The sequence below is a fragment of the Paramormyrops kingsleyae genome, chromosome 2 (genome assembly GCF_048594095.1).
Source record: "Paramormyrops kingsleyae isolate MSU_618 chromosome 2, PKINGS_0.4, whole genome shotgun sequence".
NCBI classification, from domain to species: domain Eukaryota; kingdom Metazoa; phylum Chordata; class Actinopteri; order Osteoglossiformes; family Mormyridae; genus Paramormyrops; species Paramormyrops kingsleyae.
Window position 1 is genome coordinate 21,317,931 of NC_132798.1, and position 24,753 is coordinate 21,342,683.

At 47.8% G+C, this 24,753-nt stretch overlaps 1 protein-coding gene across 7 annotated transcripts in view; it reads right to left on the reverse strand.

The window, feature by feature from the left end:
* LOC111839265 (lysine-specific demethylase 2B) overlaps positions 1-24,753 on the reverse strand; it is a 44,391-nt gene that overhangs the window by 4,760 nt on the left and 14,878 nt on the right. Inside the window, exons 2-10 of one of the 7 annotated variants that reach the window (XM_072707997.1) lie at positions 21,673-21,801; positions 20,878-20,983; positions 18,873-19,207; positions 18,199-18,285; positions 8,687-8,917; positions 6,054-6,197; positions 4,284-4,371; positions 2,805-3,121; positions 39-868 (exon numbers count right to left, since the gene is read on the reverse strand). In XM_072707997.1, the coding sequence (XP_072564098.1) occupies positions 39-868; positions 2,805-3,121; positions 4,284-4,371; positions 6,054-6,197; positions 8,687-8,917; positions 18,199-18,285; positions 18,873-19,178 (2,003 nt within the window). In that variant the 5' untranslated portion in view covers positions 19,179-19,207; positions 20,878-20,983; positions 21,673-21,801. Of the gene's footprint in view, positions 1-38; positions 869-2,804; positions 3,122-4,283; positions 4,372-6,053; positions 6,198-8,686; positions 8,918-15,884; positions 16,025-18,198; positions 18,286-18,872; positions 19,208-20,877; positions 20,984-21,672; positions 21,802-24,753 lie in introns of those variants that run through there. The other 6 variants (XM_072707996.1, XM_072707994.1, XM_072707995.1 and 3 more) reach the window with 6 other exon arrangements.

The following is a 24,753-nucleotide window of genomic DNA, read 5'->3' on the forward strand; positions in this document are numbered from 1 at the left end:
GTGTAAACACTAACCCCCCCCCCCCGCCGACCACTCACCAGCGGTTCCAGGTTTTGCAGATGCGCATGCACACGCATAGCTGCTGGTGGCTCAGGTGGCTGAAGATGGCCATCCAGAGCTCACGGCGTAGAATGTGGGCGTGTCCGTCTGCCAGTGGCAGCCGGTCTGGGGGGGGGCTAATGGGGGGTGGCCGGATGACGTGCCGTTCCATCTGCACCCCTAAGGGGCGCCGGCCTGCCCCTGCTGTGGGCTGCATGGGGGGCTCCCGTAGGGGGGCACCGTTGGTCTCACGCTCACAAGGCCGGAGCCAGTCTCCAGCCATTTCCATGGCAGCCATGCTAACCACCCGCTTGGGCTCGTCGGTCTCGCTGTCAGGCTCTGCCTTGACTGGCTGTCGGCTCTCATTGGCCAGGCAGTCCTCCGTCTTCTGGATCTCCTGATTGAGCTCCTTGCTGAGCTCCCTGCTCAGCTCCCTGCAGGGCAGCCGCACTGGCCTCCTGGCTCGTGCTCGCACCCGTGCCTTGTCCTGGAGCTCCAGGCCACCCTCACCACTGGGCCCTGCCCTCGGGGAGGAGTTGCAGCGTGATAGATCACTTTCGCATGAGGGCGTCCGGAACACTCCGCCTCTCTCCTCCTCCTCCTGGGCTTCCTCCGTGTGGCGTGCTCCTTGCCTTGCCTCCTGTTCTTCCTCCTCGGCTTTCTCCGTGTGGCGTGTCCCTTCCTGTGCCTCTTGTTCCCTCTCCTCCTCCTCCTCCTCCTCCTCCTCCCCGTAGTTCCACTGGTACCCCAACTCCCTGCTCCCTCCTTCCTCGTCCTGCTCTCTCTTGATGATGCTGGTGAGCAGCTGGTCAGGCTTTGGCGACTTCCTCTGTGGCCATGAGACAAGCGAGATGCCCACATGAGCTCACAGGTTAATAACTGCAGGTACCCTTAGCAGCCAGTGGTGTCATTATTGAAAGAGGCTCAGGGCAGCATTGTGGCACATGTGAAGCAAAACAATGTTACATTTAATCTTAGTACTGATCTGTGTTTGACAGAGTACTTCTGCTTTTGTGTTAAGTAGTAAACATATGCGGTAGAATGCTACGGGAATTTTCTTTTGCACTACATAAACTAAAGAACAAATATCCAAAACTCCAGTCCATTTTTTGTCATTTTTGAGATGAGACTGCCAGTGCCCTAAAGTCAGGCTCCCTCGTCATATGTCACAGTGTTGGGAACCAAAACTCAGTCCACATGAAATCTAACAAATAACTTTTGTTAAATTTCCAAAATTTCCTCAATTGTAGATAATGCATCCTGTGGAGTTTTGGAAATTTGCTCTTCAGTTGTCTTCAGAGGTAGAAAGTTCAGATTAGGAAAGTACAAATTGACACCAAAATTTTGTTTCAACCAACCAGTTGAATATAAAGAGTCACATTCACAGAGTAAACAACTGGTTAGCTGAAACAAAATCTTGATCTGAATTTTTACTTTCTATACCTGAACATTCTACCTGTGGTTGTCTCTAACACTGTAATGTCTGTCCTGTCATGAGCGTCACACCATGGCTTCAGTTTTGGTTCCTAGTGCTGTAACATATGATGAGGTGGCCTGACTTTAGTTCAGTCACATCTCAAAAATAACAGAAAATAGCCCGAGTGAGTTCTGAGTCGCTGTTCATGACAGTCATGCTGTATTTGACTTCACACTTTACCCACCAATTTAGACACCAACCCTTCTTTGACAGCTCATTTAGTTTAGTTCCTTCTCACATGTTACAGTTGTATCACATCTTCAGTTCATTTTTAATGACACTAGCTTTTTTAAAGATGCATGGTTGTGATGTCTCTGTATGCCCTCAGTGCCCCATCTGCAGTAAAGCCCTTCATCAGCCAATCCTAACAAATCATCGCCAGTTCTTCCATGTCCGGGGCTGCACTTCTGCATCACTCAGGCCTTTCAGCAGGACTTCACTTTTAACTTTATTTTTAATGTACCGCATTTGCCGTTTTATTATGTTCCTGTTTCTGTCACCCATACCCCCCCCCCCCCACCTTGACATCTGTGGCCAGATCACCCACCCATGACCCCAACCCCTCCAGGTTTCGCTCAGGGACAGTCGCTGGTTCATCACAGTTGAGGATGGGAACAGCAGTTAGTATGTTTACTGACTTTCCTGCTGTATCCTACAGCCACCATCCTCGAAGTTCATTCACTCACACTTGGAAACATTCTCAATTCACAGTTTACAGTAAAAGGAAAAGTCAGCAAATACAAAACCCTGAGTTTCATCAAACACCGAACTGACCTCATCAATGGCTTCACTGGTGCCATAAGACCAGCTGATATTCAACTCATTTGAAATCTTACCAATCAAGACATTGGGAGCAGACCACTGATCATTCCAAGATGAGATCACTACTTTCAGAGACTCATCACTCCAAGCTTGGATCACTAATTATACAGACTGACCACTCTGTGCTGGGGTCACTAATTACAGTAATTGATCACACTAAGCTGTCATCACTGCTTACAGTGACTGATCAGTCCAGGCTGGGATTACTGCTTTAAGCCTTGAACTCAAGCTGACATTCAGTTTAGGTTAAATGGATGAGGACCTCGTCCTCCAAGTCAATCTGTTAATTTATTGCAGAGCAACAAAGCATCATATTTAACTACCTATGTTATGTTTACTGTGTAGGTACTTATAGCCACATTTTTCAACTAGGATGAAGCCCGATTTCTGGGAGCCCTTTGGAGTCCGATTCCCAACCCTGTGGAGGAGTATGCAATGGCGTTTGGCTTCGGGTTGGGGCTCCTACCTTATTCCCACCGTTGGGGTCAGGGGTGTCGTCGTCGTCAGTCAGCTTGCGCTTCTTCTGCAATGCGTCATCCTCTGGTCTGGGCCACGCCTGGCCGTCTGCAGGGGGCACCGCGGGCCGCTTCTTCGCAACTTGCTCCTCGAGCCTGTGCCTGGGCGTCTCCTCGAGCTGCCTCCTAGCGACAGTTGCCACGGTGACAGCAGGGGTGGCCAGGTCTCCCTCCTCCCTGGGGTCCCTGCCCGGCCGCTGCTCCTTTAGCAGGGAGCCCGGCAGGTTGGACGCGTACTTGAACCCTGGTCCTCTTTTTTGCTTGCAAGCCAAAAGGTGGGAAAGAAGAAGAGGAGTACTTTACAGCCCACGCAGAGCCGTGTGGCAGCTCCGCCCTCACTTTCTGAGAGAGAAGGGGCACCAGGCCATGTGACAAGCCTTAAACGGGAAGTGAAAACCGCAGCAGAAAAACAGCATATTTATCTGCAGCCAGAGGCAGGAGGCCCCTCCAGGACAGATCACTCCTTCAGAGTTCTGGCTGCTCTCTGCTGCACCTGCATTTTACTGCAAAAACGGCCTGCAACAAAACCTGATGCTAAAGGTTTTTTTTTTTTTAAAAAGTGTTGTGTAAAGGCTTAGACAAGACAGTCAGAGATACCCCAGCCGTCAGAAACACCCCTGCAGTCAGACACCCCCACAATCAGTCCTACAAAGGACATGTGCAATTTGTCTGCATTGCACACACCAGCCACAGTGTCACAGCAACTCCCAGAACCACTGGACCTCATTATTATTTTGTCTGCTTTGCTGAAGTTATGATCCTCACCTTACATTTTTTCTCTCTTATTCAGCTAATCCCAGGAAGCACAGAGTATGAAGCAAGGGGCACCCTGGATGGAACAATCTGGATGGGACCCCCTAGATCAGATGCTCTGCACAGCACACTCTGGATGGAACACCCTAGATCAGATGCTCTGCACAGCACACTCTGGATGGAACACCCTAGATCAGATGCTCTGGAAAGCACACTCTGGATGGGACACCCTAGACGGGATGCCCTGGATGGGACACTTTAGTTAGGATGACCTGAGGGGACACTCAGGACAGGACACCCTGAGTAGGACACTCTGAATGGGATGCCCTGGACAGAGCACTCTGTATGGGAAGCCCTGGATGCGACACTTTGGAAGGGATCCCCCTATACAAGACACCATTCCATCCCCACTGACAGTTGTATTATTCCACTAGATCCATTCAGGCAAATAATTTAACGGGCCCATCCTGGATCTGCAGCCACAAGGTCAGCACAGTCCAATCAGAAGGTCAGCATGGTCCAGTTAGAAGGTCAGCACAGTCCAATCACACTGTCAGTATGTTCCGAGCAAAAAGTTAGCACAGTCCAATCACAAGGTCAGCAAGTCCAGTCACAAGGTCACCTACTGCCCTGATCCCCGACCACGGAGCTCCACTCTGAGCTGCTGTAGATACTCACTTTCCCAGTCTTCCCGGCATGACTGCACTTGGGACACTCCCAGCAGTTGGGAAGCTCATCATTGACCACACCGCCGGCATCTTTGACCTGTGGGGGACGGGAGTGTGAGTCCAGAAAAGGGGAAGATGGGGAGTTCAGTGCTGCTTGGGGTGAGAAATCCTATTGGACCCCATCTGCGTTGTGAAGCACACTGGGCTCATGTGAGGCTCATGTGCTTCAAAGTCAAGCCAAGCTTAAAATAAATGAACTGCAGGGTCCTGACGGCATCTTGCTATAGTTTTAAATGAGAAAAGACATATTATTTGCCAACCTTTATCTGCTGGTGTGGTACCTTCTGACTGGAAGCATACTAATATAATGCCCATCTTCAAAAAAGTGGATAGAAGTAATCCATCAAACTAAAGGCCAATTAGCTTAACCTAAATAAATGTAAAAGTAATGGAAGCTATAATCCAAGCCAAAATAGTAGATTACTTGGATTCAAATAATATTCTGGGGGATAGCCAACATGGATTTAGGAGAGGTAGATCCTGTTTAACTAATCTATTTGAGTTCTTTGAGGGAGCTACAAGAGAAATTGATGTCAAAAATGCCTACGATGTGATCTACTTAGATTTCCAGAAGGTCTTTGATGTTGTCCCCCACAAATAGCTCCTGCTTACGATCAAAGCAGCAGTGATTTTAGGAGCTATAACAGCTTGGATTAAAAACTGGTAATCAGACAGGAAGCAGCGTGTAGTTATTAGAGGCACAATGTCACAGTGGGCCTGCCTTCATAGTGGGGTACCGCAGGGTTCAATTTTAGGACCACTATTATTCTTCATTTACATAAACAATATTGACGCCAGTATATCAGTAAACTGGTTAAATTTGCAGACAACACCAAGGTGGGTGGTGTAGCAGATACTGAACTAGCAGCACAGAGGCTACAACGGGATCAGATGAAATTTAACATAGATAAATGTAAGGTAATCCATGCACGGAACAGAAATATAAAATGCAGATATTTTATGGGTTCCATTGAAATGAAGAAAGCTGATTTTGAGAAAGACTTTGTGTGTATGTATGGGGAAGCACTTAAAAGGCAAATAGGATGTTGGGTTACATCTCTAGGTGTGTGGAGTTTAAGTCAAGGGTGGTGATGCTAAGATTATATAATTCCTTGGTAAGACCCCACCTAGAGTATTGTGTGCAGGTTTGGTCACCATACCTCAAAAAGGATATTGTTGCCTTAGAACAGGTTCAACATAGGGCTACAAGAATGATTTCTGGTCTTAGAGAAATGTGTAGAAAATGAGGAGAGGGTAGCTCAAATACAAGATTTTCTGGCCAAAGGTGGGAATTAGCAGGAGAACATCTTAAACTGGATTTAAGACAGCATTTCTGTACACAGCATTTAGTTACAGTATGGAATAGTCTTCCTGTTAGTGTAGTGCAAGCTAAAACCTTGGGTTCCTTTTCACAACTTTTCATAAAAGCTATTAGTTGAATCCTCCCCAAGTGAGCTAGATGGGCCGAATGGCCTCTTCTTGTTTACAAACTTCTTACATGCTTAATAACCTGAAGTGTGGTTGACCTGGTTCCGGGGCTGGTAATCCATAAGAACAGGCACTACCTGAAACCCTGGTCACATGACCCCAGCTATCTGCGTCATCTAAGGATATGAGGACAGCCTCCTTGGGCAAAGTCAAGGCCACTGCTGAAGCATCATCGCAGGAATCCTGACTCTTACAGAACCCGTCCCCGCCGGCCCCCCCAGCAGACCTTACCTCTAGGCAGGCGGGGTGCACAATCTCATTGCAGATAGAGCACTCCATGAGCATCACATTGAACTTGTCCTCTTCTTCATCTAGCGTGTCCTCTTTGCCAGCCTCCCCGCAAACCAGACACACAGCAGTGTGGGGTAGCACGGGCTGCAGTGAGGAGTGGGGACAGCATTAAGCCCCCGGGGGGTAGAGGCGCCTCCTGCTAGAGCAGGTCACATTTATCAGTGCTTGTCAGCAGGGTCCCTGTAGAAACCACTGCCTTCACTGCCTCAGAATGAATTACAAGTCTTTCAAAAACATTTCCCCTGAACTGTTGTGTACAAACCAGAAACTCTTCACAGGAAGTCTTTAAAAGCCTGTTGAATTGTTCATGTAATACAGAGCTTACTCTGGCTACTCACTAGTCTGCATACAGGATGTCTTTCCTCAGTATGTCACACATTACACATTTCTGCATTTTATATCTTTTTGTGATATTTCACACTGGTGCTGCTGATAGCTTGTAGCAGAAAGAAAAATAACAGTCTTCACTTCCTGAAAAATAGCTTAAAAAAGCATCAATAAAAGCTTGTACAGCTATTTATATAGACCAGGCCTGTTTAAATTCAAGCTAATATACAGACACTGACACAACCACAGACACACACACACGTGTTTTTTTCACATTGTGAAGACACTTGTTCCCCACAATATAATATATATATATATATATATATATATATATATATATATATATATATATATATATATACACACACACACACACATACATACACACATACATACAGTGCCCTCCAATAATTTTGTAAATTATTGTAAAGATTTGTAAAAAGGGTTAGAAACAATCCACCTTTTGGTGAAGTAGTTTCATATCACACTGGGAAAATGAGAAAAATCCAACCTTTCCTTAAAATACATTTATTGAGAGAAAAGCAAATCCTTCATTAAGAAATAATTTTCAACAAAAACACATGTGCCATGATTATTGCCACCACCGCTTTTAATACTTTTAATACTTTGTACAACCTCCCTTTGCCAGTATAACAACACTGTTTTCTCCTATAATATTTTATAAGGTTGGAGAATATCAAGCAGGGCATCTGAGACCATTCCTCTTTACAGAATCTCTCCAGATCATCTAGGGTCCTAAGCCATCTCCTGTGCACTCTCCTCTTCAGCTCAACTCACAGGTTTTCAATGGGGTTCCGGTCAGGGGACTGAGATAGCCATGGCAGAAGCTTGATTCTGCGGTCAGCTAACCATTTTTATGTTGATTTTGACATATTCTTAGGATCATTGTCCGGCTTGAGGATCCAATGTAGGCCCAGTTTTTCTTTCCTGGCAGAGGCAGCCAAATTTTTATTTAAAATGTCCTAGTATTTCATGGAGTCCATAATGCCATGTACCCTAACGAGGTTTCCGGGGCCTTTGGAGGAAAAACAGCCCCACAGCATCACAGAACCTCCACCATATTTTGCATTTGGGATAAGGTTAATTTCATTATATCCATCCTTCTTTTAATGCCAAACCCGCCTTGTGTTTATTGCCAAAAAGCTCTATTTTTGCTTCATCAGATCATTGAATTTGGTTCCAGTCAAAGTTGTAGTAGTGTTTCGCAAACTCCAGGTGCTTACATTTGTGGTTAACGGACAAAAAAAAAACTTTTTCTGGCATACCTTCCAAATAATCTGTTAGCGTGAAGGGGGCATCTGAGTTTCAGAGATGTGGTAACCCCACTTATTTGGTCTTGTAATTCACCAACAGTCATCCTTGGGGATTTTTTGCCTTATGATCCTCCTCACTGTATGTGAGGGGAAAAATACACTTGGGTCCTCTTCTAGGCAGATTTGTAACGGTTCCAGTTATTGTCCACTTTTTTACTATTACTACTAGAAATGGGCATTTTAAGGCGAGTACCCATTCCCTGACTTATGAAGGTCAACACACTTCTCCCTCATTTGGTTTGTATGTTCTCTTATTTTTCCCATGTTGATGGGTGACTAAGGGAATTTGGGCTTGTTTGTATCCCTATTAACCAGGAAGTCATGGATTACAGCTTGAAGGTTCCTATCCACTCCACTGAACTCAAAGATGTTACAGGGGAAACATGCTTCAGTTACATTGTGTACACTAAAATTTCCAGGGGTGCCAATAATTGTAGCACATATGTTTTTGTTAAAGATAATTATTTCTTGATTATCTAAAGGTGGATTTTTTCTAAACCTTTTTACAAATCTTTACAAGGGGTGCCAATAATTGTGGTACACACACACACACACACACACACACACACCGGCGGCTTAACTTTTATGCTTTTTCATGTTGCCTCTATGCAGACACTTCAGAACTCTTATGTACTTTACTGTATTTGAGACAATTGAAATTTATGGTGATTACCGAGGAAAAAGAGCATTAAGCTGCAATGTGAAACATCAAAGCACGGTTTACTGCTGAATGCTGCTGCTGACAAAATGAGGAGCAGCCCGCCAATGATCTCACGGTTTACCTTGCAGGTACTGGTAGTGGTCAGTAGCCACTAACGCATGGCTGAAGAAATGCTTTACTGGAAGGAATCATACACTGTGCCCACACTCATCCAATCAGCTTCCAGGAGGGAGCCCCACCCGCCCACTCACTGCAATGCACTGCCTCATGATGCAGGACTGCTTCATGCGGCCCGGGCCACCAAACTTCTTCATGTCCTTGCAGAAGTGGCACTCGCCGCATTCGGTGCGCAGACAGGCCTCGCAGCGGCGGCACCGAGTCCTGCGCCGCCGCGCCCCCGCCGGCCCCCGACTTGCCGCCAGCTTGACCGTGCCTGCCACGCCCACTTTGGGTGGCTTGGGCCGATTGGCTGGCCTCTGCTGCTATGGCACAAGGAGAATGAGAGAGAGAGAGACCAAAAGAGAGGGAAAGACAAAAAGAAATGACAATGGGTTACAGAGGGACAGATGGACAGAAAGAGAGGAGGAGAGAGAGATAATCATTAGCACTTTCACAGAGAGCCCAGCTGTTCTGCCCCACAACACCCATACAAGCACCACGAGGAGCAGCCCCCACACAACACACAACACTTCCTCCGTCCCATCACGTACCACGAGGAGCAGCCCCCACACAACACACGACCCCTCCTCCCTCCCATCACGTACCACGAGGAGCAGCCCCCACACAACACACGACCCCTCCTCCCTCCCATCACATACCATGAGGAGCAGCCCCCACACAACACAGGACCCCTCCTCCCTCCCATCACGTACCACAGAGGAGCAGCACTGAGGCTCATCTTTCCCTTATATGTTGAGATCCTGGCCTAGGTCATCGTGGGGAAGCCTTGCAGAAACATCATGACAGCAGGGTGGAGTTCCTTACATACTCCTGTCCCAGCTGGCCGATACAACATACCATGACACATCATGCTAAGTAAGTGGTGACATCAGCACGTTTCTAATGCATATTGGGTCACTTTCACAGGCCAGCCAATATGTCAGTTCAGTCAGTATTAGACTGACCCCTGGTGGCAAAGAAGACTGATAAGATGCTTTAATGGTGTTCAGCCTCTAATAGTAAAGCCAGTAATGCATCTGGCTGCAACAAGCCCCTGAAGAAATCTTAGGATGCAGCATAGGGTTATTTGTCCTCTCTAGACACAGCCAGAAAGTGGTGCAGTGGTGAAGGCCTTGTCACCACAAGGCTGTAAGTTCATATGCATAGGGATCCAGCTACAGTCAGGCTGAATAGTTTCCATGAGAAACTTCCACGTAAATTATATTTCAATCCAAAACCCCATAAATCACTTTAAAACAAAATACATACATTGCAGAAGAGTACTCAAAACATAACCAATGTTTTAACAAAGTTAATTGGTTAGTAAGATTTAAGTTTATCAACAGCAGAACACCTCTTAGGTACAATCCTGATCACCTTGTTTACTCAAATTTACAGTAAAGGAGCAGAGTGATTGTGAAATGTGAATGAGCTGCTGGGAACCTCCAAAGCGCAAGGGCTAACTGAGAATGCTTCACGGGAACCCCCAAAATGCAGGGGCTAGCTGAGCATGGTTCACGGGAACCCCCAAAGCACAGGAGCTCACTGAGTATGCTCCACTGGAACCCCCAAAGCACAGGGGCTCGCTGAGCATGCTCCACCGGAACCCCCAAAGCACAGAGGCTTGCTGAGCATACTCCACTGGAACCCCCAAAGTACAGGGGCTCGCTGAGCATGCTCCACTGGAACTCCCAAAGCACAGGGACTTGCTGAGCATGCTCCACTGGAACCCCCAAAGCACAGAGGCTTGCTGAGCATACTCCACTGGAACCCCCAAAGTACAGGGGCTCGCTGAGCATACTCCACTGGAACCCCCAAAGCACAGGGGCTCGCTGAGCATGCTCCACTGGAACCCCCAAAGCACAGGGGCTCGCTAAGCATGCTCCACCGGAACCCCCAAAGCACAGAGGCTTGCTGAGCATACTCCACTGGAACCCCCAAAGTACAGGGGCTCGCTGAGCATGCTCCACTGGAACTCCCAAAGCACAGGGACTTGCTGAGCATGCTCCACTGGAACCCCCAAAGCACAGAGGCTCGCTGAGCATACTCCACTGGAACCCCCAAAGTACAGGGGCTCGCTGAGCATACTCCACTGGAACCCCCAAAGCACAGGGGCTCGCTGAGCATGCTCCACTGGAACCCCCAAAGCACAGAGGCTCGCTGAGCATACTCCACTGGAACCCCCAAAGCACAGGGGCTCGCTGAGCATGCTCCACTGGAACCCCCAAAGCACAGGGGCTCGCTGAGCATGCTCCACCGGAACCCCCAAAGTACAGGGGCTTGCTGAGCATGCTCCACTGGAACCCCCAAAGTACAGGGGCTTGCTGAGCATGCTCCACCAGAACCCACAAAGTGCAGGGGCTTGCTGAGCATGCTCCACTGGAACTCCCAAAGCACAGGGACTTGCTGAGCATGCTCCACTGGAACCCCCAAAGCACAGGGGCTTGCTGAGCATGCTCCACTGGAACCCCCAAAGCACAGGGACTTGCTGAGCATGCTCCACAGACTCCCGTGCAGAACAGAAACAGCAGGGAGCATATGTGAACCAGCATGGGAGTCACATTACACTAATGTCACGTTCGCCAATCGCACCAGAACTTATTAGCCATTTTTATTGGAAGCTTGTGTATCAGCAGAAATGGGTGTAGTAAAGTGACCAAAACATAAGGGATGGAGCACCACCGGGAAGATGGCAGTGGCCTATCCCATGCCAGTGTGTCAAGATCTCGTCCAGGTACAGGATTCATCTTGTCTGAAGAAACCAAAGGGACGCAACCCCACTACAAAGAGGTGCTATACATGGAGTACTCACCTCACACAGAAGCCTAGTTCATACTTCACTTTTCTGCATGTGCTTTCATGAGCTTTCCAGTTTCCAGCATACTACATTTGACTGCGGATGTGGATGTTCTCGGTCGGTGCATTTGTACAGCAGTAATATTCCACCACACCAGGAGAGGGTAGATGTACAAATATACCCAGTGTAGTGAAACGGGTAAACTTTTATGAACAATTTTAAAGTTATTAGTCAAGGCTTGAGCAGTATTACAATATTAAGGCATTCCACAGTATTACGAAATCCTTACAACATAATTGGACCCCCTCCCCCCACTTGGTGAATTTTATTGCCAATATTTCAAAATGTCAGAATATCGCTGCTTTTTAAAATACTGCATACCTCAGTAATGACTGGACAGTATGAAAAATTAGATATTTGGGTACCTCTGACCCTCCTCATATAGCTGCTCACCATAACTACTAGAACAACAACAGCTATTATTCCTCTGCTCTTTCATTGTTGACTGCTGATCTGTGAAACTTCACACTGCCACCTGCTGGAAACACCTAATCAGTTATCTTGCACATGTGTGGTCGATGCGCACGGTTTCCATTAGACATAAAAATCTGGGCTATATGCACACTGACTGCAGCCATCTGCTGCCAACCCCTGATGATGAAATTTACATCACGTCCCCTCGCCTGCAACCGAAAATGCAGATGAAATATAAATTGGCCTTAGTACTATCAAAACTTTACAATGTCACACTTATACTTGTTGATGCAGTCAGATGTTTTCCATCTAAACCAAATGCTTTGATCAGAAGTACCTGGACCAGGCGAGCACTGGGTTTAAACACCAGGAAGCCGAATCTGGAGCAGGTCTTACTCTGGAGCAGGTCCGAACAGACTGAATGTTAACTACAGCTTGTGCACAGCTCTCACTGCGTAGGGCCAAAAAAATCCTTGGAAGGGTTTCCTGGGCAAAAAAACAGCATCTTAAGCATCTGCATAAGACGTATGTTTCATTTACAGATATTAAAGGACAAGCTTGAGATAAGAGACTGTCCCAGGTTAACAAATAAAAGTAATGCTACTAACATTCATCTGCCTTCCAAGTACATATCCAGTATCGGGTCATTGAGGCCTATTGCCCCAGAAAGCTGCACTTCACTGGAGAAATGGCAAATGATAAATCCTTTATTTGCTATTTGCACAAGGGAATTCTTCTCTTTGCCTGCCCCATCTCGCTCTCCATAGCTTGGAGGGTCACTGCACAGGTCACTGTATAACATGCAGGACCCCTGCAGCTGGGGGTGAAGGCCGTTGCTCAAGGGCCCATAAACAGTGGGCAGTGGTGACTTAATGGTTAGGGAAGTGCACTCATAATTGAAAGAGCGCAGGTTCGATTCCCCAACCAGCAAGACACCACTGAGGTACCCTGAGCAAGGTACCACCCCCAAGCACTGCTCCCTGGGTGCTGAATTAGCTGCCCCCTGCTATGTCATGATGTCACATATGGGTTAAATGCAGAGGACGCATTTCGTTGTTGTACACTGTGTGCTGTGGCGTGTCAACAATGACAGTTAATCACTAAATTCTAAAATTTGACATGTACCGGACACATGCTACACGTCCTGCAGCATATTAAAGGGAAGGAGGTGGGAGTTGCTGTGAGCCCAGCGCACAATCAAACAAGAAGTTTCTTTAAGTAAATAAGTAAACTTTCAAAATATTAAGGGCATGGGTCCTGGAAGCTGTTCCAGTGATCCATCTGCTCCCCGGTCCTATTGAGGGCCAAAACTTCCTTGAGTAGCTAAAACAGGTCAGACAGAGCCATAGAGATGACCTGTCCAAAATGGCCAAGGATACGCCAGTGACCGCCTCTCCTTAACACACGAGGGTGCCAGCGATAGGCACAGTGACACGTCTGTGTGCCACGGCAACAACACTTGATGCGTTTGCAGCACATGCCACTTGCCCTGCTGCCTTATCGGCCGACTTCAAGCCAAAGTATCTGCGCTGTGGACTCTTTAGGAGAGCCTTCCTCAGTCCCTCAAAAATGACAGAAGGAAGTGAAATTTACCAGGTTCGAAGAGGTCCAATCGTATTTTTTTTTTCCAAAAGTGAGAAATGTTCTGGCCGAGGCTTTTGGGGAAGCCCTCCCCCCACCTTTGCGAGGTCAGAGCAGGGGGACATTAGAGCATCATGGTCACATTGGACACTACAGGTTCCTACATGACTGCATTGGACACCATGAGGTACTATATAGCCACACTGGACACCACAGGGCACTACATGACCTGACTGGACAACACAGAAGACTACATGACTGCACTGGACACCACCAGGCATTACATAACTGCATTTGACACTATGGGGTACTACATAACCACACTGGGCTCCACGGGGCACTACATGACCTTACTGGACAAGACAGGAGGTTATATGACCACACTAGATACCACGAGGTATTTCATGACTGCGTTGGACAGCATGGGATGCTACATGACCACACTGGACAGCATAGGATGCTACATTACCGCACTGGACACCATGGTCTGTTACATGACCTCACTGGACACCGTGAGACACTACAAGATCGCACTGGACACTGTGGGGCACTACATGACCACATTGGACACCACAAGGCACTACATGACCACACTGGACACCACAGGGCATTATTTGACAACACTGAGTGCTACATGACTGCACTGGACAGCACGTGGCAGTGAACGACCCCAGTGGACACTGAGGGACACCACAACATCCCATGGGATACCACGGAACATTTGGGTTCCGATGGCCCTCCTTGCCCAGCACTGGCACAGCACCCAAACCCACTCTACACCCAGACCTCTCGGGATTACGACGCGTTTCAAATGGCACCGTTCTGCCTGAGCTGAAAGCAGAGAGACATTTAAAAAGACAAAGGTAAAAAAAAGTATTTACCCCCGAGTTTTTCCTGTCACGGTAAGAGTGCAGCCTAGTTATTGGCTGTCCTGCCGAAACTATTGGAGCCAGTAAGTGCCAACAGGCCGCAGCGGCAGCGGGAGGAAGTCTCTCCGGCGGCAGCCCTGCTCATTGTTCCTGTGTTTCTGCTCCAGCACAGCCCCTCCCCCCCACTCCCGCCTGATGAGATCGGCTAGCTGGCCCTCTTAAAGGCACAGCACACTGGGACAGGGACATGCCGGAGGGCTCCAAAGAAAATGGGAAAACAAGCAGGTCATTACCAGCTGGAAGATGGCAAATTAATCTGTCAGGGGAATGCGCCAGAGCAACCCAGTAAGTTGACTCACTCTCAGCGAGTCAAAGAGCTGTCTGACTCACTAAAACTAACAAAGAGCCCACAAAAAACAACTCCAGTTATTATTACTATCATTCTGGCCAAGCCAGTGAGCAAGGAGCATGAGCAGTACAGTGCTGGTAGGCAGGGTGCAGACATGCGGCCGAATCACTGTGTGATAGAACAGGAGTGAATTGGAAGGAGTCACGGGCACCAGTGGCAGAGCAGTGGAATCGACATGACCATGAAGCTCTAAACAGACTCAGGCACCCAGTCTCTTTGAGTTTTGGGAGCTGGGGGGAGTTCAAGGGTCAACTCACAATGGGGGGGGGGTCTATGTCATAAAAACAGCGGAGAGAGGTTTGACAGGAGGAGGGGAAGGGGGGGGGGATGCAGTCTCACTGTTTGAGGCAGTTTACCGGCAACAAGTACAGCTATTACTAGTAGTGAACCAGTCACAACACAGGTCACACAAGAGAAGCAGGGCGGGACCAGAGTGGAAGGGAACAGGAAGAGGTGAAGAGAAACAAATGGAATCAGTTAGAGGGAGAGAGAGAAGGGAGTGAGGGAAAGGGGGAGGGAGAGGGGGAGGGGGGCAAAGAGAGAGGAAGAGGGAAAAAAAAGAGAGGTAGAGGGGGAGAGAGATGGTGGGAGAGTGAGAGAGGGAAAGATAGCTCTAGGGACAGAGAGAGAGAGGGACAAAGTGGGCAACATGGCCTGAGGAGCAGTGAGCACACACACACACGTGCAGACACACACACACACGCGCGCAGACACAAACACACACGCACAGACATGCGCGCACACGCACGCAGACACACGCGCTCAGACACATGCGCTCAGACACACGCGCGGAGACACACGCGCGGAGACACAAACGCACGTGGCGCGGCCCAGAGTGCCACTGTCTCTCTTCTTTGTGGGACAGCCCCGCTGTTGCCCCCCCCCCCCATCCCCAGCCATGCTTGCCGTTTGAGGCATGGACAAGCCCTGCTCACATAACCCCAACCCCCCCTCCTCCCCCCCATTTCACAGTCGCACGCTGTTTTTCACTCAGCTCACAAAAAAAGAACAGGAGAGACAGAAGGAAGCAGGAAGGGGGGAGAGAGGAGAGGTATGCCCTGCCAGACACACTCAGCCGGGGGGGTCACAAAGAAAGCGGCAGAGCGACACAGAGACGGACGCCCGACCCCTCCTCCCCCCACCTTCCCTTCCCCCCTCACCTGCTCAGCCTCAGAGTCGTACTCGTCATCGTCGGCGCTCAGTGACAAGGCCATAGTCCCGTGTCGACCGGCCGGCGTGCCACACTGACAGGCCGCCACCTCCACCACTGCCTGCTGGCCCTGCCCCCCCCCCCCCCACTCCAGTATGGGCAGTTCATGCATATGAAGGGGCGGGACCCATGGGGGGCAACCAATGAGCAAACATTACAGGGCAGTCCTAATGGTGGCCTCTCGTCAGCCGGGCTGAGCCACTGGCTGCTGGGGCCTTTGTCAGGTGCTATTAGGGAGGAGTGTGAGACAACGCTGTGTCAAACACCTCAAAACGGCCCAGAGCAAATTCTGAGTAAAGAAATGCTAATACAAAATACAGTGTGTTTTCGGAAGTAGCCAGCTGCCTTCCTGGTCACGTGACCCAGCATGCGATCGGCTGCTTGGTGCTCGCTTGCTCCGGCCTGGACGCCCACAGCTGTGCTGTGCTTTTGTTTTGTGGGTAAGGCTGAACGCTGCTGTTTTCAGCATGAATCGCGTTTGCATGACAATGAGCACGAGTGTCAAGCGTCCTCTGGTGTGGTCTGGTCACTGGGCTGTGACGTCTCAGCACTAAGAAGAGCATGCAGGTCACAGACCAAATGCATGTGAGCGACACCAATTGAAACATTAAGCATGCAGATCCCTGAGCTGCACATTCCAGCTGTCCTTCTAGCATTCATTTATATTTGCACTGAGATGCAAATGTTCATAAAGATGCCTATTACACACAGCACAGCCAGGTTCCCATCTGAGAGTGCTGAGTTTTGTTAAAGGTGATTTTAAAGGTGTCCAGGCTACAGTCTAAGGAATACGGAATGTCACCGAACAAACCGCCACTTTTTGGGACACCCTGCCCTCCATGTTCCATCTGCCTGGACTCAAGATCTCTGAGCTGACCTGACCATGTGCTCCAGGATGGTCACACATTAATCAGAGCCAATTGCCAGGGAATCATTGGGGAGTAACTGAGCTACAATTATGACAGAGCATCTCTTTCTCTGCAGCCCATACAGGAAATAACTCTCTAATCTCTACCCCAACCCCAGTCCTGACTCTCCAATCTCTCCCCACACATGTTCAGTTAACAATGGCTCCTACCCTAACATCTGCTGTAATGTAGATCGTAACATTGATCAATCCATCCCTCTATCTTCCTTACCCACTTGCCAGGTATTGCAAGCACAGGACACGCAAACACACACACACAGACCAGCAGCTGGATTCGAAGCTAGACTCTAGAGGTGTTTTGCTGTATATCTATCCACACTGTGCCCTAACACATATATCCAAATAGTTACACTTGTGACTTTTCCTTCCATATTCTGACTAATAAGACTTTTCTCCAAGGCCTCTTCTAAAACTCTACAAGTGCTCACTGAGGCACTCCGGAGCATCAGGCACAGTAGGACATGGGGTTTCAGCCCACGACCCCCAGAATGACACGCCAGTGACTTGCAACCCAGACTTGTTAGTGTACTGACCTGCCTGAATAAGGAAACTTAAGAGACACTCATCTGCACACTAAAAATAAATGTGTGTAAAATAAATAAAAAATCAAAAATAATGATGTAATGCATAATGATAATGAACTAAACCCATTGTTTTCTGCCAAGGAGCACATATCTGCAGCAAAAAAACACCCCTATACCTTTATTCCTATACTGCTGTCATTTTATTCACTGAGGGCACTTCCCCATCTCACCAGGTACCGTACTTATGGTACCTCAAGAAAGCTGGTTTTCCACTGGTACTGGTGCCCAAAGACATCACAACCGAGGCAGGGTATTTGGTACTGAATTCCAAATATTGGCTGTAGTATATTACAGGGATGATGGATGATGCACGACATTAATACTAACATCACATGTTGTGCACATGCAAATATTACATCGTACAGACATTATAGCTCAGGGGGTTAAAGTTCTGCTAAAATATTTCTACTCTTACTCTGTCATAGGAAATTTTTTAACAAGCTTTACAATTTTAATTATTATTCCTTTTATATATTATTTAATATATGTTTAAAAATCAACTTAAAGTTTGCCTCCGCTGCTTTTGCATGAGTGCTGCATGCGTTCTCTGAGACGATCATATTCATTTTCATCCTTGCTGTTTAAATTACTTGTAGATGGGTTTCCAAAACTACTATGCCAAAAGTACAGTGCAGTGCCCCCTGCTGGCACTGTGAGAATCTCTGGGGATTATTCCAGGAAGCACATCATCTCTGCCCCTCTTTCCACTCGGGAGTCTGGGTAGGCAGCTGCTCCAGATTGGACGCTCTTACCTTGAGTGGCTTGCCGGGCCAACCCATGGGGGGGATGCCGGCGTGGGCCAAGGTAGAGCCATCATCCACATGCTCCTTCAGCACCATCTGCGCGGGGGGATATGTGAGTGAGCTCTCTGAGGTGAGGGGCACAGCGTGGGGGTTATTAGAGTGAGCCCCCCCCCGGCAGTCAGGCGTGTGGGGGTGTGGTGGACAGCATACGGGGGAGTATGAGAGTGAGCCCCCCCCAGCAGTCAGGTCTGTGGGGGTGTGGTGGACAGCATAAGTTTCCTTGATGAAGGACCTCAGAAAATGACAATAACTGATATTACTTCCAAAAGCACTTCTTCTCACAGAATTTCCAGGTGCAGAAATGGCCTTCATGTAGCTACTCATGCATGATCAGAGCAGCTGTTCCACATCCAGCAAAGCTTTCTGTTAATTTTCCTTGCATTTTTGTTCCTATTCCTTGCTTTAGCAGGACACTTTCCCACTTCAGCTATTGTTCTGCTTGTCAGTATTTCTCTAAAGTGCTCTCCTAAACATACACACTGCACATCTTGCAGCAGACACACAAACAACCTGGGATACATAATTTGTGTTGCACCATGTCACCCTACACATGCACTTCTGTGTTTGCTGGGTTGAGGTTCAGAGGTGACTCATGCAGTGGGTAGTTGCGCAGACACCCTCACCGTCATGCCTTCCAGCAGGGCCTGCGGGTCCTCGGGGCCTGGGGCAAGGTGTCTCCCCCCATCTGGAAGGGACTCCAGCTTCTCCACCAAGGCCTTCAGACCCTTCAGCTCGAACTCTGTGAGGTGTGTCCAGCGAGTGGGGGGCTCCATTGCCGGAGATCCCGATGGTGTCTGGGGAAGCTCCGGCAGGCAGGCCACGGGGCGGTCACCCTGCTCCTGCAGGAGGGTGCTGCTGGAGGCGGGAGGAAACGGCTCATCTCTGCCCTGGGGGCCTTCGCCATAAGTCCCATACAAGGCCCCGTCCATGTCCAATCTCTGGCTACTCAGCTCCTGCTCTGTGACAGAAAGGATAGAACCAGGAGAAGAAACATCAAGCAGCCAGCAGCTTGGACACTCAACAGTGCAGACAGTTCAGGGGCAAATCGGTGATCTGAGTCCATTCACATGGTTCAGGCAAAAAAATCAGACTGCAGAACACAGCACTGCATAAAACCACTATGCAACAGGACACCATGACACACTATGACACAGGTCTACTTTGGTTCACATTTTAAATTGCACATAAGTTGCATGATTATCAACAAAACCTTCCTGACTACAGAGAAAAACAATACAGGTGCAAATAAAATGAGAACAGAAACATCTGTGAGAAAACCAAGTGAAACATGGCTGCTTGAAAAACACATTATGGGAACGAGAAACTATAGAGAAAAGTGCGGTCAGATGTGTCAACTGTAGGGCTGGGCATCGTTCATAATTTTTCAATACCAGTACCAGAGTGATACCTTGATTTCGATGCTGGTTCCTGAACAATACTTTTTTCAATACCAATATGTTTTTAAATCAGTTTCAACACCAACAACAAAAATACATTAAACATTACAGAACAAATCTTTTATTTGAACAAGTTGTTTTGTTAGTTATTGGTTAGTTGCTGGGGGAGCGATTGCGATCATAACGGTACGCAGCCTTTTATTTATATTTTACGTATACTGTATGACCTGTGACATGTTTATAAGTCATAAATAAGTCTGGCCAGCAGATCAATCTGTCATTTTCCACAGATTAAAAAAACCATGTAACATTCCACTAATAAGTACCGCCGCGTTTCACTGCTGGCACCGGAAATATTTGGAGATGCATGCAAAAAGGTGTTCAATCTTATAGAGGTACAAAATTAATTCAATTTATTCCATCATACACACCAATTATCACTCTCTCCAGGTGTTTCATGTGATATACGATATGTGGTCAGCCACTATATGGGGGGCATATTTGCAAGTCACACTACGCAACAGTAGTTACACTACGCGACAAACAAAAACAACACCCACGCAAACCAGTTCACAAGTTTGTCTCTGGTCATACGTTTTTCCTCTATGATGTGTTTGTGTGATGTTATATTAGACAGCCAATCACCAGCGTCTTTAGATCTTTACATAAGTATGCTGCATGCTTATTAGCTCACAGACGCTGAGATTTACTGTTTGGGTATCGGAATTCGGCACTGAAACATAATTCATTTTTCAGTCCTTTATAGTATCGCAGCATTTCTGTCAGTACCACAAAAGTATGGAAGTTCAGTACCCAGCCCTTGTCATCTGTCACTTTATGAAGTAATGAGTGACTTCCCACTTATAAAATAAAACAAGGACACTAAATAGCTACAGTGTGGATTGGGCAGCCGTCGAAGGCAGGGGCCTTGGCAGACCGGTCCCCGACTACTGAAACTGGCTTTAGAGACATGGAATAAGATACTAAGCTAGAATATGTTGGAATATAATAAGCTAGTGCAGGAGGTAGAGAGATGCCATCTTGATAACTTTTAAGGACAGAATTTATAGACACAGCCAATGGGTTGAGGGGTCCAGTTCTGTGAGCTCAGGATCGTGTCTTTGCTTTTTGCAGATGATATGATCCTGTTGGTGTCGTCGGGCTGTGACCTGCAGCATGCATTGGGGCTGTTTGCAGGCGAGGGTGAAGCGGCCGGGGTGAGGATCAGCACCTCCAAGTAGGGGGCCATGCTTGTCCAGAAATGGTTGGACTGCCCCCTGCTGGTTGGGGATGAGTTACTGTCTGAAGTGGAGGAGTTGTCAGGATCTTGTTCACAACTGAGGGAGAAATAGAGCGGGACATTGATAGGCAGATCAGTGCAGTGTTGGCAGCCCCGTGGACAATGTACTGGTCTGTAATGGTGAAGAGAGAGTTGAGTGAGAAGGTGAAGCTCTTGATTTACAGGTCAATCTACATTCCTACTGTCACCTATAGTCACGAGTTTTAGGTAGTGACCAAAGCATGAGATTGCAAATACTAGAGGCAGAAATTAGTTTCTTTGCAGGGTGTCTGGGCTCAGCCTTAGAGAGGGTGAGGGGCTCTGACATTCAGGAGGGGCTCAAAGTAATGCCGCTGCTCCTCCACATGAAAAGGAGCCAGGTGAGGTGGTTTGGGCATCAGTCTAGGATGCCTGCTGGATGCCTCCCAGGGGAGGTGCTCCAGGCATGTCCAATGGGAGAAGACCCTGGGGCAGGCCTAGGACATGCTGGAGAGATTATATCTCTGGGCTGGCCTGGGAACGCCTTGGTATTCCCCCGGAGGAGCTGGAGGAGGTGGCTGGAGAGAGGGAGGTCTAGGCATAGGTGGTCTAGAGGGAGGTGGCGGAAAATGGAAGATGGATGGATGGATGAGACTGATAAGGGAAACTCCCTCTCCTGCTCCATAACCTACAAATATAACTAGACAAACATTACCCATAGTTCCCAAGGGCAACAGGTAAACACTGACCTGAATGAGAATTGCTTACCAATCAGCATGGACGCCGTGTGGTGTTTAGTGACACTTTGATGGAGAGCTTTTGTCAGGCAGCAGAGAGCTCTTCCTGGGACATAGCAGCACATCCCATCACAGAATCAAGGGAGGATCCATCAGGAACCTGGAACAGACAGTTTCTGGGTTAATTTACACCTGAACTTTACATCAATAATCACATTTCCTTTTCAATAAGAGTGGCTAACAAAACAGGTTCAGGCCAGACATGTCTTCAAAATAAATAAACAGTGAAAATAATATACATATACTAATTGAAAAAAGCATGCAGGTGTGGGGGGATCCTGCCAAAGACTTGTACACAGTCTTCATTAAATGACATGGATACAGCATCCCCTGCTGGGCAATGTGCACTGCTACAGTCAGCAGCAGGCTTCATTAAATATTATTATGTCCTGTTGAAAAGTATAAGGAATAACTGGCAAAAGGGTTCTACTCAGTGTTTGTTTGGGACTCGCTGGTGCTAAAAATAGACTTTGGAAGTTACTTAAAATAAAATATCCATGCCAATGGAGGAGGACTGCATACAGTCGGTGGGGGAGGTCATGGCAGGAGTCATAGCAATAGTCACTGTTAGAGTCATTCCGGGAGTCACTGCGGGCGTCACAGCAGAAGTCACAACAGGAATCATTGCAGGAGTCACTGGAGAGTCCAGGCAGGCTTTGTGGCTGCTTCTGTCTATGGGCGCTTTTCCACCGCACCAAGTACGGTACATTTGGTGCGGTACTTTCGGTACTTTGCCTTTTCCATTGACTTCCAGTCGAGTACCAGTACCAAAAGTTCCAGTACCGAAAGTGCCAAATCAGCTGGGGTACTTCTTTGGTACTTCTGTACTTTGGGGTGGGACTTGAAATGCTTTCTTTGTCAATTGGTTAATGAAATATCCTGCCGCTGAAACACAATACAAACGGCACCTTGAAAACAGTTTCAAAATCAGAAAATAATGATAAGATAAGTTTATAAAATGCGATTTGGTTGTAAAAACATATACAACAAAAAGATCCGGATGGCATAACAAGAAAAAAAAGGATGAGAAAAAGTATTTTGCTGAATATACTGTATTAATAGCGATGTGATTTTGCTATAAATATAACAATGTGATTTTGTTGTAATAAATATCTTTTAAAATCTTCAAAAGTAGATTTTTAAAATCTTTGAGTGATTTAAATGGCAAGGATTAAAGTGATTACGGATTGTCTTGAAGAATGCATGCAGCGCTCATGCAAAAGCAGTGGAGGTAAACTTTAAACTGATTTTTAAACATGTAAGAATCTATAAAAGGAATAATAAAACTACAGAGCTTGCTAAGTTTTTTTCCTATGACAGACTAACAGAGTAAAAATATTTTAGTGAAACTTTAACCCCCTGAGCTATAATGTCCATACAGAATTTAAAGTAAGAAAAAGCCTGGTCTTAATCTTTCTGACTAGCGATGTAATAATTGGATGTGCATAACATGTGATGTTGGTATTAATATCGCACGTCATCCAGTCCTATAATACCCTATAGCCATTTTTCGAATTCAGTACAAAATACCCTGCCTCATGTTGTGATGTCATTCAACGCCGGTACCAGTATTCCAGTGGAAAACCAACACATTGAAATACTGTACTTTTGCCACCAAAAGTATGGTACCTGGTGCGGTGGAAAAACGCCCTCTGTGACATGGTCGCAGCAATATCTGCATCTTTTCTCAGAGTCCACCCCCATCCCTGTGGAGGTGGCCCAGTGTGTCTGCTCTCACATCGCAACCCACAAAACCCACCTGACTAGAGGCGCAGAAACAGGTACTAAGGAAAAGGGCACACACTGTTCCGGGCCCACTCACTGACTCTCATCATGCGAAAAAGCACCACTATGCCGTTTAATTAGTGCCAAAACTCGCGCACATAAAAACCACGTGCGTATGTGCTTGCGAGAACAAAACCCATCCTCTCTACGCGCTCGCGTTTGCACAGCACTCACTTGCTTGCTCGGTCGGCGTTAAATTAGTGCCAAAAGTGAAAACCTATCCTTTCTACACGCTCGCGTTCGCTGGACCCTGTCTGCGCGCACTTGACCTGACAAAGAACATGGAAACACGGAGCATGTTAGGTACTAAGGATGCAGGGCGCATGCTGTGCCAGGCCTGCTCACTAACACTCACCATGTGAAAGAGCATCGGTCTCTCACTCGACCTGACGAAGAACATGGAAACTGTCACGGCGGGGGTTGTGGAAAATAAGGAGGACGCTATAGTGGATCAGTCCAGGAAAAAGATTTATTATTTTTGCAGTAAACACCAAAAATCGAGGTAGATAAAACAGGCAGTGGTCGGGCGATCAGCGTCAGGATCCAGGGGAACAGGCAGGGCTCAGAATCCGGGGACAGGCAGGTGGTCAGGCAATCAGCGTCGGGATTCATGGGAACAGGAAGGGCTCGGAATCTGGGAACAGGCAGGTGGTCAAGCGATCGGCGTCGGCAGTGAGAGGGCTAGGCTGAACTCGAAGGTCAGAAGAGGCAGAACAGAGGTCAGGGGAACAGGCAGGCTGAGGTGCAGACAGGCAGGGAAATAACGATCAAACTTAGCACAGAAGGCTGAAGATCTCGCGTCTGGCAAGAATAAAAAGGCTCTCCAATTACCCCGACAGGCACCAGCTGGTAGAGGAGGGCATATGGTAACCGGTCCTGCCGGTTCTCAGGACCGGTGTAGTAGAAGCACTCCAGCCGCTGCTTGACTCCCTCCTAGGGAAACCCCAGGAGCATGGCAGGGGGGCCCCGCGTGACATCATAGGGGCTTCCCCTGGGAGATCCATGACAGTACCCCTCCCCCCACGACCGACACCCAGTGGTCAAACGTGCTTCCTGGCACGGCATTCAAATTCGGAGATCAGACACTGATCCAGCACGTGTCGAGCTGGAGCCCAGGACCGTTCTTCAGGGCCATATCCCTGCCAGTCAACTAGATACTGAAGGCCACGACCCGGCCAGACGTCCAGCAAGCAACGGACGATGTACACCTCACCTCCGTCGACCAACCTGGGAGGAGAAGGAGGCAACTCAGAAGAAGCCAGGGGAC